General features: G+C 39.9%; 3 protein-coding genes across 7 annotated transcripts; 1 reads left to right on the top strand and 2 right to left on the bottom strand.

The window, feature by feature from the left end:
* Positions 1-377: 377 nt before the first annotated feature.
* On the bottom strand, positions 378-1,328 carry LOC124053471 (uracil nucleotide/cysteinyl leukotriene receptor-like). The gene has a single exon (XM_046378658.1). The coding sequence runs from the start codon at positions 1,326-1,328 to the stop codon at positions 378-380; it is 951 nt and encodes a 316-aa protein (XP_046234614.1).
* Positions 1,309-8,058, top strand: LOC124050521 (G-protein coupled receptor 4-like). Of its 2 annotated transcripts, XM_046373166.1 has the most exons (3): positions 1,309-5,145; positions 5,353-5,775; positions 6,115-8,058. In XM_046373166.1, exons 2-3 carry the CDS (start codon positions 5,395-5,397, stop codon positions 6,643-6,645), a joined length of 912 nt encoding a protein of 303 aa, XP_046229122.1. In that variant the 5' UTR covers positions 1,309-5,145; positions 5,353-5,394; the 3' UTR covers positions 6,646-8,058. The 2 variants fall into 2 exon arrangements, with proteins under 2 accessions (XP_046229122.1, XP_046229112.1); XM_046373156.1 differs by having other exon boundaries at positions 1,309-5,775.
* On the bottom strand, positions 7,131-11,301 carry LOC124050503. 4 transcript variants are annotated; one of them, XM_046373123.1, is made up of 4 exons: positions 10,969-11,301; positions 10,378-10,680; positions 9,203-9,467; positions 7,131-8,748 (listed from the first exon to the last, which is right to left on the bottom strand). In XM_046373123.1, the coding sequence occupies exons 2-4, from the start codon at positions 10,521-10,523 to the stop codon at positions 8,080-8,082; spliced, it is 1,080 nt and encodes a 359-aa protein (XP_046229079.1). In that variant the 5' UTR covers positions 10,524-10,680; positions 10,969-11,301; the 3' UTR covers positions 7,131-8,079. The 4 variants fall into 4 exon arrangements, with proteins under 4 accessions (XP_046229079.1, XP_046229097.1, XP_046229071.1 ...); XM_046373141.1 differs by lacking the exon at positions 10,378-10,680 and having other exon boundaries at positions 10,969-11,297; XM_046373115.1 differs by lacking the exon at positions 10,969-11,301 and having other exon boundaries at positions 10,378-10,924.
* Positions 11,302-14,636: the final 3,335 nt, after the last annotated feature.

The following is a 14,636-nucleotide window of genomic DNA, read 5'->3' on the forward strand; positions in this document are numbered from 1 at the left end:
GTGCATTTATTGTTGATTCTTTCCCTGTAGTTGCCTGTAGATTTTTTTGGGGTGGAAATATGCGTATCACAGACTTTTCACAGGCACTGTGACAATATGCTTAAGCACCCACTACATTTTTAAACAATGAAAATCCAGCTTGAGTGGCATATTTTCTATTCTAGCTCATCAGCATTGATCAGCAAATTTACTCATATATTTAGGATAGAGAAGATGCAGATAAACGGTAAAAACCTAAAGGGTTTGAAGTGTGTGTATAAGCATTGAAATAGCAACTATCACTAAAAAGTTTGTCACTTTCTATTCTCAAATAAATCTATAAAATTAAGAGCAATATAGCATTTAATGCTGATTGTGTTGTCATCCCACGGTCCATCTTACAGTCCAGGTCTTCCCTTACATTTCATGTCATGAAAGTCAGGCTGCTGCTCTAAACTGTTGCAACTGGGTTTTTTTTCAGCAGTTGAGCCACAGAGACATCCGATCTTGGGTAGATGTTTGGTCCGGACCAGATAACTCAGAGGCTGAACGAAACTGCCCAAGGAGAGGACCATGTAGGAGGCCAAGGTGATCACTGAAAAGGGTCTGAAAGAACTGGGACCAAACTGCCTAAGCAGGTACTCGCCAACTGGGGGGAGGTAGTGAAAGTTGACCATCACAAACGTAGTCAACACTAGCTTGAATGCTCGCTTTTTCACTGGGTGGACCTCCTTCCTGCTGGGCCCTGATTTGCTGAGGGACTTGAGAATCAAGATGTTGCAGGTTGATATGATCACTATGGCAGTGCTCAGGAGCGCCAGTATCACATTCCACTTGAATACTGAGGAGACCTTCACCAGACAGCAACAAGCAACAGTTAAGGCGCTCACCACTAAGCACAGCGACACCCGCAGTTTAGGATTCTTGAGTCGAAGGAAGACCAGTGGATGGCAGACGGCTATGTAGCTGTCCAAATTCAACATGCAGAGCAACATCGGCCCCCCTGCCTGATTCAAACCCCACGCCATGAAGTTAGCAGCTTCTGCTGTTGTATTGCATAGGAAACGGATGTACTCGGTGAGGACCATGACGCAGAACAGCATGTCGAATAGAGCAAGATTGAGTGTGAAGATCTCCGAGGTTGAGCAGATTCCAGGTTTTCCCAGTAGGAGGCGTATGACCAGAGCGTTGGTGGGTAACCCCAGTGGTGGCACCGTGACCACAGTGGGCAGCATGTACCAGGCAAAATCATGCAAGCCCATCATTGGTTCACTGCGATTGATTTCGTTATCCATAAAGCTATCCTCCTCCGTGGCAGAGCTGAAATCGAGGTGCTGTCCGGGGTTCATGTCTGAAGTTGAATATCTATCAAAAGAGAGAGTACTTTGATAAGATGCTGAAAATTTTTAACCCTTTATAGCCCTGTTACTTGACATCTCAACCTGCAATGTTTGAATTTTTGGCCTTAAGCTAAACACAATAGACATATTATCACCTCATAAAGATGATCTGGCAAACATGTTAACAAACAGCTGACATGGAGTCCTTTTTCTCACATGACGAGTGTATGCCCAATATTTGATTTCATTTTGACTAAATTGTCCCCTCCACTGTGTCCTCATTTAAATATCTGACTCTTTAGCTGCTGAATTCCCTTCTATCTTCACCTGCTGGTCACTAACTTTGTCTTTCTGTCAACCGGCGCTGGGCTGGTGTTATAGAGTAGGTATGACTGAAGCACCTTTAGGTAAGAAAAACAGACCAACTGATCAGTGAGCTTCTTTTCTACATTGGTTAAATATACGATAGGAACCAGTGATGTGGTCCACTTCCCATAAAACTGTGGTCCCAAATTACAACAGTTTGGAATCGGCATCGTTGTTGTCCACCATGGAAACGGATATTTTTGTTTGGCTGTATTTAAACAAAGCCAATGGGGCTAGGTGTCATGTTGGGTGAATAGGAGTATTTGTTTGTATACTGAAAGGTGAATATAGATTTCATTTTAATTATAATTATTTCTTTTCCCTTTACTTTTGTATCAAATGAACTTCCCCCTGTATGACCTTATCCTCGAGCTGTCAGGTTTCAAACACCTTCACCTCTATTTCGTGCTTGCTGTCACAGATCAAACATGTTAACCAGTATCCACAAACATTTCATCTTTACTTTGCATATTATATTTATTTTATTCCAGGTGATCTTTTGCACACTGTCTGGCTTGTAAACACGATGCAAATTCACTGTGATGTCAACTTCACATCATTATTATTACTTAATTGCTATCCTGCTTCTCTGCCAGTGTTGAACCTCCATGTTGAACTTATTTGTGGATTATCAATATTCATTCCAATCGCTCAATTTTCAGCGCACTCTATAAATCTGAGGAAGTACCTGTGGAAGTTCTTCTTTTTTTAATGGTCTTTTAAAAACAGCTTATGTTTCTCAAATGTGTTGCACTCCCTGGTGATCACAACTTCTTTACACAGAACAAATGTTTTCACACGACTTACATTTTGCTGACAGATCACATTATATTGTAACCTTCATTTCAACTTAATTTGTGTGCCTACGGAGAAAAAAAAAACAAACTAAATGGCAAAATACTCAGACTACCCATTCTTGTAATCCAAACAAAGGATCTGTCTTGCATTTGATTTCGGTTGATGAAGCACTAGGGTTTCAGATGGTGAGCTAACCAACACGAGGCACAGACATTGACACTGTAATAAGAAAAGATGCACAGTTCTACTTGGTTATTGCTAGGTGGTTACAAATAGGTCTGAAGATGAGATCTTCTCCTTAAAAATAGTGATACATATTTCAAATTACAAATTAAAAAGAAATTCTGTATTGTGAGAAGACTCAATTATGCACTTCAGGTTACGATTTTCCTCCCCAAAATGTGTTAACTATGTAAGATATTCATGGCATTGGATATTTAAGTGAATGAGGAGAAAAAACTGCTGCTTCATAGCACAATTTTGAATCCACTTACCTTTCAGAAATCACTGAGTCCAAGGATTCACGCAGAGATCAGTGCTGCGTAGATGAACACTGTCAGTCTCCTGACAAATGCCAGGCTTTTCGTGTAGATTCACTACATTTGAATACCCACAGTCAAAACTGACAGATGCTATTATCAAAACTACCTCCATGTTGAACTTATTTGTGGATTATGTAAATGCAGTATGTTTTAGGACACTGCAAGAGAGGCATCATCTGCATATAGAGGGCAAAGCACATAGTGATGTCTGTTTTGGTCAACAGACTCTTTCTGAGCTTAGACTGTGTGTTTACATTCTGTCCAATAGATGAACAATGTAACCTATTGATAGACAATGGGGAGACACTACAGGTGAATAGTAGATACCACCATGAAAACTTCACCAGTTGATTAAATATGCAAGTGAAGTTATAATAAGCCAAACTTCACAAACTTAATGCAGTTCCAGAACAAAAAGCTAAAATGATCACCTAAATTTGTATTTTGTAGAAACTGATCTAAAAATTAGCCAATGCATGAAAAAAAAATTATGTCTATAACCTTACCTATAGCCTAACTTTGATTTGACTTGACAAAAAAGAAACCCTGCTCAATGTTGGTGTGGTTTCAAGCGACAGTCCTAAACCAAAAATTCATACTGAATGTATTTAATCATTATTGTGAATTTCTTTTCCATGTTATTTGCCTGTTACATTGTGTTTACAGCTGAATGTTTCAAAATTAATGTGTTGTTCTCTCCATCTGTACTGTGGAGAGTTGTGGGTCTGGTACTTTCTCTCTGTACTGTTTACCCTCCCTTATAAAATAATTTATTAGACTTAATAACAAAAATGTAAATCAGTGTCAGACAGAAAACACTTGAACTTTATTATTTAAACATGCAAACACTACAGATTGCTGCTTTCAGCTTTTTCATGTTTGCTCTCCTTCCTGATGTCTTTAAAGGGTCTCTCAGTGGTTTTCTGTTCCACTTACATACTGAGTGACAAAATCTAAGCAACAGAGGCAAACAAACAGACATTTAATCCATAATATTAGTTAAACTCCAAATCTAATGGACCCTACACTTACATTTTACATTACATACTGACATGATAGCATCCTAAACTAGATTGATTGACTAATAAATGCCCACATCTTTCAACCTTTAATCCTTTAGTTTGTTGAGTGGGCTTTCTATTATAAATTCAACATCTCAGACCCCATTAGAGGACGTCCTGATGACACCATCGGAGATCATTACACACCATCAACTGTTTTTACAGACCGAGCCGTAATCCTAGTGTTGGTTGTCTAATGCAACATTTTATGCAACACAACAACACAGAATTATTTCTCTAAGTGGATGTTTATCCGTGACTTTGCAAGCTTGGATTCCCAAGAGGGTATTTCATTCTGGGCACATTAGTAACACCTTGCGTTAGATTTCACATTTATGCTTACCTTGCATCACCTGTTTACTTAGCTGTGTGGGCTACAGTTGCACCAGTGAGAACAAATGTTCAGCTTCAGCGCTGCTGTAGATAAAAATTACCCAGGGGAACTGACCTGGGATCCGATTACCCTCGAATGTGTTAAAATGAGCCATAACTTTAAAAAATAAAAAAGAAGCCACAGGCCAGCAGCTTGGAGAAATTGTAAGACTGATGTCTTATAATGCAACAGCTGGGAACTCAAAAAAATTCTTGCCACACCAAAGGCAAATTTAAAGGATCGCACAAACTTGGCAATGCGACGTTCTTCAGGCACATTGTTCAACGATCAGAGAGCCCTGAAGGCAAAGACAGAGTCCCCCTTGCACATGCATTACTCACATACTAGAGAACATGACAATAAAGACACCAATATTTGCACCTGCAGCATGTGTGACTCTTTATGGGCACAGTGCTAACCCTATCTAACTAACCATGAACACACCTCTTTGTACGGATCCAAACCGTCCAATTACTGAAGATGCCTGAGCCTCTACTTTGCATTAACGCACAATCACAGCTTGGGTTGGACACCACAGTGAGGAGTCATTGTCCCTAAGGTTGGCCCAATCCAACAATGGCCTTATGTGGAATGACTTTATAAGGCCTGGCCTCAGTGATCTGCTGCTGCATATGGGAAAGTTCTGTGATACGTGAAGAAGACGAGACCCTGTGAACTTTCTGAAGGTAAGACTGATTGATGTCAGGGCCTCTGTGCTTTGCATCTGTATGGAGCATTTATGTGTTACTGCATTCAATTTGAGAGATAACTTTCAGACCACAAGCATGGACATGATGGTTGCTATAATTTTGATTGTAAAGTCTGCACTGTAAGAGTCAAATTTAGATGCAGATAATCAAAACTAATTGTCTGCTTCTCTTTCTTTTTCATAGCATCCCAGCCTCTCCTTCCAGCATCAGCACGTCTTCCCCACAATGTTCAACAGCACTCTGAATCCCGTCACCAACCTCTACAATAACTCTACCACCTATAGTGGCCCCCGTGGACCTCCACCATGGTACCAGTTCCTGGTGTGTGCCGTGGCCCCTTATGGCTTTATCTTTTACTTTGGGGTCAAGGTGTTCAACTTGGCGGTGGGGACACCCTGTAATTTACTGGTCATCTGGCAGATTGCCACCAAGAAAAGTGACGCGTCCACCTCTGACATCTTCATCTTGAATCTAGCCATATTGGACGCCTACTTCTGCCTAATGACGCCCATAGAGATGGTCAACCGACTTCTACTGGATGATAGCCGCATTTGGTACTCTCAGAGGTTTGCATATGGAATCAAAGACGTAGCACCACTCTTCTTGGTGAGTTTTTCTATGTAATATTAGCAAACTAGTACACCAGAGCAGTGATAAATAAATGACAAAGCTTTACATCCTACAAAGCAAGTGAAGTTTGTATTTTGGATGTTATTCTCTCATAATCCTGTCAATTTGTGTATGGAGTAGACTGGATTCTGTATATTAGAGACATGAATCTCATATTATCTCCTTATATTTTGCCATATTTATGCAAAGAAGAACTAGCTCCTGTGAAGTTTGAAGTGTGATTAGCCTATTTGTGTTGATTTTGAACACAAAAATTATAGGCCTGCCTATAAATTTACTGTAACATGATATTCTTTCACTGATGTTCTGTTCCAGGTATGCATCTGCCTGGACCGCTACATGGCAGTGGTTCACCCAGTATTGTTCACTGGTATTCGAGACAATAAGATCCGAACTGGCATTTCTGTGGTGGTCTGGGGCCTCATCTTGGCTTATGGTCTCACCAAGTGCATCCTGGGTGTTATGAGCGTCAACGAGGTCTTCAGCGGTGTCATCCTCTTTGCCTTTGCTGTCATGGTCTTCTGCAACATCTCTGTCATCTGGGTCCTAAGACGTTCTGTGGTAGGAAAGGAGGCGATGCACCCGGTAAAGAAGAAGGCCTTCAGGATGGTACTGATAATCCTGGCTATCATCGTGACCAACTACCTGCCCCCAGTGGCACTCATGCCCTTTGTGTCCTACTACTCATTTGTTGCATTCCGCTGCCAGATCAGCATCAGCGTGTTCTCCATTATGGACTTGAGCTGCAGCATTGAGCCTCTACTCTACATCACAAAGATGGAGTGTGTGGACGGCAGGTGCTGTGGACTGAACTTCTCCAAGAAGCTGCATGATGTCAAGGTGTGATCAATCAACTGAAAAACAGCCAGCAAGAAAAGCTAGCTGGTGAATAGCTAAAGATTTGTTTTGGCTAAAGCTGAAAAAACATTCCGTGGCTGTTATTTTATTTGAAAAAACATAAATTTGGATGAACATACATCCTAATTATTATTCTAAATCATAATCAGAATTCCTTTATTTATCCCCGAGGGGAAATTCTTGTGTTTAGAAAAGTGTTGTCCAAAAGTAATAAAGTAAAAAAGCAGTGCGATATAATAAAAACAAGAGAAAACAGTTAAGAAAGTCGGGAGTGTCTGTAACAAGCTGCAAACGTGTTGACACATGCGCGCTAAATAAAAGTAAATATGGCAGTAGCTAAATTTACATGAGCCATGACCAAGAGATAACCAAGCTACTCATTAATGCTTATGCTATCTAGCTCATATCCAGCAGAGATATATATATATATATATATATATATGTGTGTATATATATGTGCACAGACACACATCTTTTGGTCTATTTTAATGACAGCGTGGGAACTGGTTTACAGAGTACGGATTGAGCACTTCATCTCTCATTAAACGCCTCATAATCAGAAATGCACTGTGGGACCAATTAGCAATGCTGTAATGAGCGGGCATGCAGATTATGTAAGTGGTTAACAAACTAAATACATAACACACTGTCATCAACAAAAGGACATGAATGGGGAATGTAATGACTGTAAACATGGTGTAAGTAACAGCCCGCATAATAACAGTTGTTAATTTGAGAAAGAGTTAAAAAAATGAACATCATTTAAAGTTTCGAAATGATAAATGATTCAAAATTATAATGCAACTCATGTCAGTGGATGACATTTTCTTTCTGTCCAGGTATGATGATCACTGACACTTATAAACATAAGTCTTTACTGTGATCAAATCTTCATAAATTGTTTCCAAAAATGTTTGTTGGTCATTTTATATCACACGTATAAAATAAATTATTTGTTTTGATTCTAAAAAGTTAGTTTTATAAAAAATACTTTTATCAGTTAATTAAAAAAATAGTATTGGTCTTATTTAGTATACATACAACAAAATCAAAATCACTTCTTAAGTTTTACATTCTGTTTAATCAGTTTATCAGACTTCCAACTTCTCCACTAATGCTCCTTCAGAGGACAGAGGCACTTTAGTATTTATCAAGTTGAGAGCTGGTCTGATTTGCAAGTTATGTAGCCTTAATTATTTTCTAGATATTTGATTTCAAACAATAAAACATTTCTCTTTCAGAAAAAAGTTCGTTTTGGATATCTAACTACATGCCAACAGATCTCTCACTGTCTTATGACAAGACTGGGTTACATTAATGATTCTGACAGTAAAATTATGGTAATAATAAACTGAAACAAGTAACTGTTTTGTGGAATGCTTTGATATTAAAAAATTGAAAATAAAAAAAAGCTATACAGCATTAATTTTGAGTAATTTTGAAGTGTAGTTCTTTCAGACTTTCCGGACTGGCTTCGGGTCCGTCTTCTGAGGTCACATATCCAGGATAAGTGGGGTAAAACTGGGGAGGTGGTGGTTTAGTGGTGCCATCCGTCCCTGATGATGGAGGTAGAAAGAGTGGTATCAGCTTGGCATGAGCGTAGTCAATCTCAAAACCCTCAAAAATAAGCCCAGTCCCCCAGGCACCCAACCCGTCCTCAAGAAGCTTCGACACCTCCCAGGCTGCCAGCACCAGCCCTTCATAGTCCCCCTTTTCTAGTCTGAATATATCAGAGGTCAAAGGTTGGCGTGGGACCAGCACAGTAAAACCAGGGGAGTTGGGAAAGGGTGTGAGAAAGGCTACGTGACCCTCGTCCTCCCACACCCTCCACTGCTGCTCCTCCCCACGGACAATGCGTGAAAACAAGCCAGGGTGAGCGGGATCGTCCCCGAGGAAAGTCGGATTGGGTGGGGCATCAGGTGAGGGCAGCTTTACGCGAATCTTGGCCTGGATTTCAGTCAGCCTGGGATCACTCCATCTGGGAGCAGTCTTAGAGGTGCAGAATCCAGGGTCGTAAGTATTGTGCTCCTCTTCTCCTGCCAGGTGAGGGCGCCACTCTGCATCCAGACCGTGGAGAGGGAGGATACGTATCTGTGAAATGAAAATAAATTAACAACAATAATAATAATAAGTAAAAATACTGACAAGCATGAACACAGTAGTGATTCAATCTAAAGCCAGTTAATTTAAATAAAATTTTATTGTTTCACACTCAAACTGCATGTTAAATTTATTATGACTACTCTTTCAAAAGCAGCTTTGCTTGTAAATCTGAATTATTTGCTTTTATTTGTTGTTCCCAATTTATTACTGCCATTAGAGAGAAACATAAAATGATCAAACACAGCAGCAAAATGTTTTATCCATGCAGTTCTAAATAAACTTTGAACTTTTTTTAAATTTACAATTAACCTTCCCACTGGGCTTTGAGAACATGCTTATGTAAGACTCATGGGAGCTGCAGTTACTCTAGTAAAACACATTTCATGTGCTGGCTGTACTGCACAGGTAGCCAGTCCATCTGCTGGTCACAGAAAACCCTCACCTGGGCAGGTGTGTCTCTGTGGGGTCTGCTGACCAGAGCACACCTCCGAACTGCCAGCCTGTCACACAGCAGCTCTGCCACAGCTTTGGCCCCCAGCAGCCACGATAACAACTCCTGCTTCTCCAGGTGGAAGATGCTGCCTCCCAGGCTGCCAGGGTTCTTGTGCTCCAGGATAACAGAGCCGGGTGTCCAAGGCCGGGGGTGAAGATAGGCCACCAGCCCCTCTGACTGCCAGATGACGTGACGGGGAAGCGTGGAAGACATTCTGTGGAGATCATAGACCATATGGTTAATAAATGGTAAGTGAAATAACAGGGTTTTTATTCCTCACAATCTTTCACAAGCGGGAGGATGACATACGTTACATTCTTATCTATATCTATATCTTATCTTATCAATATGTAAAATGATGTTCACTTTCACATACAAACCATGTCATTATCTCAAACAACCTAAAATCGATTACGAGTACCAACTCTAACAGTAAAATACTACACATACATTAACGTGTTCCTAATAGTAACTGCATCAACGCTCACATGATCCATTTGAAATATGTAACAGAATACTACTTATGTAGTTTCTTGATAGTTTATCAGCTCTAAAACTGATTTTGCGTACATTCAACAGCTGATCACATCTTAACTACGTAATTGCCACGTGACGTTCGCTAACGTACCGCGAGGGCTTCTGGAATGTTTATCACTCCGTTGGCTAGCTTGCGTCAAAGACAAAACTGACAGAAGGCTAAGTTTTCTAGAAATTATCAAGACTAGCGACAGCACTGAGTCTTAAAGTTGGACAGTTACGAGCCAAAGCCTTTTAGATCAGTCACGCTAAAACCCAATATAGGCTGTATAACTTTTAGCCTGGCTAGCTGGCATAAAGTTAGATACGTTCTTCAACGAAAGGCCACATCACACTAAAATAAGAGCAACTGAGTACATGACATGTGTGCCGATTGTGCATGTAAATAGAAGTCAACGAAAGAAATAGTCCAGAAAGTAATGATATAGTGAATTAAAACTATTACAGAAGGGGGGGAATAATCACCGGACCATAAAATACCTGCTTTTACAATGGGAGTTTGGTTCAGCAATCCGGGCACTAACAACCGGAAGTACTGAGTAGTTAAACGTTAATAAGTCACATAAATTGCATTTACCTTGCATTACCTTCTAATAGCGAACCTTACAGACTGCATAAAGTAGCGTTGGGCTAAAACCGATCTGTTGTCTGCTTGTCTCAGTTCGTGGAAAAAGATCGCGTAATTAGCACAAGCAGCTATGAGAACGAGGGCAGCTGTTCCGCTTCGCCACATCCGTCGAGCCGAGAGGGACGAAACGAAGGCATTTTAAACAAAAATGTGCTAAATATTCATGTCCATCGGTGTACGGGCTCACGCTTCCCACGTCTCGTCACTTCTTCTTTTCATGCATTGGCGCTTGGCAAACCAGTTTAAAACACAATACGGCCATCTGCTGGGAAAGAAACAACAAACTAACGAAAAAATCACACAACTTTGTAAATGAGTGTTATTTCTGTGATGCATTCCTAAGATTTCCTGAATTATCCTAACGTAATAGATGTTTAATTCAGTAGCACATCCTCAGCAAATTCTGGCTGTTTAGTGTGTGCACATGTCAGTTAAATGTTTGACTGAAACAACCAATTAATGTGAGCCCCCAGGCAGCACAGCTCAGTCTAACCCCGAGTCACTTAGACATACCTTATATCTAAACACAGAATAATCACTTTGTACTCACACTAAACTCTTCTGTGGCACGATACCAAATCATGTGGAGCCACTGACTCCTTGTGAACAAATCAAACACACTCGGTCATTTTGACCCAGGTCACACCCAGGACTGGGTGATCTCCCAAAGTGTGCCCTGACATTCCGACAGAAGGTTGTGACATCTTCAACGCTGAGATGTCCTCCAGGCTCTCCAACGAGAAATGTACATATGTTAGATAAACTGAATTTAGATCCTTTAAAATTTCATAAAGATCACTCAAAAATAGGTTTTAATGTAGTCTTGTCCGCGGTGAAACATGACATCCTAATTCATTCCACGAGAGGGCACCCTTGAGCTACAGACAAAGGATGGTGAATCACTTACTAGTGGAATAAAATGGTTCAGAAACAAATCGTAACATTTACCAACACATATTCATCCAAACCAACCAATCAGATTTTGTGTTTCAACAAAGTGTGAAGTGTGAATTCCGCTTACCTCTTCTTCAGAAATATAATGGCTTCCTCTTTCTAAAGAAAGTCAGTGAAACAGTGCACATCCCTGTCTGTGCTCATTTCTCAATCATTACAAAATGACTCACTACACACACACACACACACACACACACACACACACACATTTGTACTTTTGACCCTCACTGCCACAATGCAGTCTTCCACTTCTGCTGAATATTCCCAAAACTTATCCCTAACATATTTTGAACCTCGTCCTAGAAACTTTGACGAAGCTCTTGAAGTCATGTTAGTTCTTACAAAGTCAAAAAGTTTTCACTGCTCTCTCACACTTGCACACTTACAAAAGTATTGGGATAAGTCAAAGGTAAATAAAAGAAAGAGGAAAAATTGAGAATATATTATGTATGTTATTTACGCATATTATTTCAGACATGTTGTGCTACACACCTGTTATTGCCCGTCCTCAAGCTTATGTTAGATACGTTAGAAACTGACAATTCACTTGCATGTGTGATAGAATAAGCATGGAGTCTTTTTAGGATTTCCAGGACATGACAAAATAAGTCTCAATTTCTTTTGTTTGCACATGGTCTCACACGAAAGACAGTGAGGTACAGTAAACCAATGTGCCGTCCCACTTTCTGGTAGTAAATCTGTCTTCCTAATCTGCAGCCCATGACCTCAGTAATGAGATCTGCTGCTCACAGATCCTGTGCAGCTGAAGACCAGAACGATGATCCACTCGGTCGGGGTGGGCAGGGGTCACTCTGGGTGAAATTCAGGAGAGAAACTACAGAAATGCCAAAATATCTTTCTCAGGGTCACTTAGAAATGTTCTTATATGGTTTTAATGGAAGGATTTAATGATGGAATCAAGTAAAATAAAATAAAAAAAATCCTGCAATGCTTCCACGGCTTAAATTTATGTAGGAAATAAGATTTCAGAAGTAGGAAAAGTAAAATACTTGAGCAGATGACAAATGGGTAGAGGGGTAAATCGCTTTTACTGCCTCACTTGTTTTACTGAGCGTTACTGGTGCAGGACAGACGTGTAAAAAGGAAACATTTGCAGACTCAGGATGTGATGCAATAAACTCAGTTGTGCCATAATCAGCCCAGATGTTAAACCCACAAACGTTGACTATAGGGGGATTTTTTCGATACGAGTAAACCCACTGAATGCTGTCTGGGGTCATGAAAGGGTTAAAGATGTCGCACTGGAATTGGTCTTTTCTTGCTTAACTGTAACCAACTCAGCAAAAAACAAGCGTTTATCTTGTTTAGGGTTTGTTTAAAGCTTTAGCCACATGTAGTTTATTAGTGTGTCCAGCTCTACTGGCTCATGTTGACAAATGGCAGGAGCTGTATGGCGTGTGATTCGCTCCTCTAACCACAGCAGAGTTTGATGGGGCTTTCTCACACACTTTTTTTTACATCCCTTCCATCCCTTGTTATTTTAGCCCAACAGGAAAAAAAAATCACTGTAATCTTATCTTAAAATAGTTTGAAGGTCACCATGTTTGGTTACGGCTATGCGCTAACATGATTGTTGGAGCTCAGTGCCAACAGCAATTTCAGAGTTTCAGGACAATATTCATTCATGCTCATTTTGTCATGTTGAAAAGTCTTTCAGTCATTCTTTAGATAAGTAACGATGTAAAATGGCCCCAGGATCCCATGTACCTTTAACTAAAATATTTAATACTTCAGGATCCAGTGTATTTGAAGAGTATTTTTACCTCCTTTGGAATTTCACATTTGTGTAGCCACTGACAAGCTAACTCTGTGAGGCTTTCCTTAAACACTTGGAGCTAAATTCTAACATTTACATGCTAATATATCGGAATATTAGCACATTGCATGAAGACAAAGCAGGCTCATATTCAAGAAGCATAATCTTTACAGTGTGCACCATATTATTTCTTTTTTGTGTTAGGACAACATTTGCTCATTACTACTAATACAAAGTAAACCTGAGGCTGACTGTAAAAGAGCTGCAACAATTTAGTCGTGAAATATTAAGTTAAGTTAAAATATTGACCTGGTGATGGCTAGATGAAAAGCCTTGGAGTCACCACAGTTACATCACAATTCATCTGGGCAACATTTGCAGTCCAATATAAATCCCACAGTCCCGTTTGTAAGTGAAAAATAATTTAACACTTGACAACCTTCAAACGGTAGCCATAATGTATCATATCAGTATGACTGTATTCACAGATGGGAGTTCATACAAGATTATTTGTCACGTGTTGCACATGTGTTAACTCCTAACATGTGCTAGGAATAGACCTATGAAGGTCAGAATATTAGAATGTGTCAGATCGCTTTGCTATCACTGACTTACAGTAGACAAACTATGAATAGCCTTGCAGCCTTACTAGGTTTCATCCCTGGGTGAGTCAAATACCATCAAGTCATGTAATGTAATTTGAAATACAACTGAGGATTGTCTCAACAGCCTGCACTTCAGAGTGTACAATTCAACTCACCCTTTCAGAACCGGTTTTCAGGTTGCCTCTGGGTAACAAGCCTGAATAGGTGTGACTCTGGAAAACAAATTAGAGGAGGGTTTAATGCTATATACACTTAGTTATTCTTTTAATCAGGTCCACTTTACTAAAATTTTATTTATTATTTTTTTACTTTATTATATATATTATATAATTATATATTATACTATTTTATTATATTATACTTATTTACTTACTTATTTCTCTGCATTTAACCCATCCCTAATTGAAACACACATGCAACATGCAGTGAAACACACAGGAGCAGTGGGCTGCCATGTGAGGCGGCCAGGGAGCAAATTGGGGTGGTTAAGTGCCTTGCTCAAGGGCACATCAGCTGGCTAATGGAGGGGGGGGATTATTAATTTTATTACTAATCACTCCACACCTGTAGGCCAATGCTAATGCAGTCTACTGTGGTTATATTTTCTCTTCTGAGGATAGGTAATTAGACACACCTTTCAATAAAATGTAATACAATTCAAAAGTACCACAAATTATAGCCTACAAAACAAATAACATATTAACATTGATGAAAAAGAGAAAGCAGTTTGCCCTTTTATATCCCTTTTATATATACATACCCAGCCTAAACCCAAAGCGTTAATTCAGTGATTCATGTGTCACTCTGGCCTTGCCCTGCACAGTGGCCTCTGCTTTGACTACACAACATGTGTGTTGTATGTAAACAGAGGCTTTAGTCCAG

The sequence above is a fragment of the Scatophagus argus genome, chromosome 2 (assembly GCF_020382885.2).
Source record: "Scatophagus argus isolate fScaArg1 chromosome 2, fScaArg1.pri, whole genome shotgun sequence".
In the NCBI taxonomy this organism is placed as follows: Eukaryota; Metazoa; Chordata; class Actinopteri; family Scatophagidae; genus Scatophagus; species Scatophagus argus.

Excerpts from the sequence above, each read along its gene's own strand:
- LOC124053471 (XM_046378658.1), bottom strand. The coding sequence starts at position 1,328 with ATGAACCCCGGACAGCACCTCGATTTCAGCTCTGCCACGGAGGAGGAT.
- LOC124050503 (XM_046373123.1), bottom strand. The coding sequence starts at position 10,523 with ATGTGGCGAAGCGGAACAGCTGCCCTCGTTCTCATAGCTGCTTGTGCT. Across the intron at positions 9,468-10,377 it reads GTAAGGTTCGCTATTAGAAG|AATGTCTTCCACGCTTCCCC; the intron begins GTAATGCAAGGT and ends TGATCTCCACAG. Across the intron at positions 8,749-9,202 it reads ACAGAGACACACCTGCCCAG|ATACGTATCCTCCCTCTCCA; the intron begins GTGAGGGTTTTC and ends TTCATTTCACAG.
- LOC124050521 (XM_046373156.1), top strand. The coding sequence starts at position 5,395 with ATGTTCAACAGCACTCTGAATCCCGTCACCAACCTCTACAATAACTCT. Across the intron at positions 5,776-6,114 it reads ACGTAGCACCACTCTTCTTG|GTATGCATCTGCCTGGACCG; the intron begins GTGAGTTTTTCT and ends GTTCTGTTCCAG.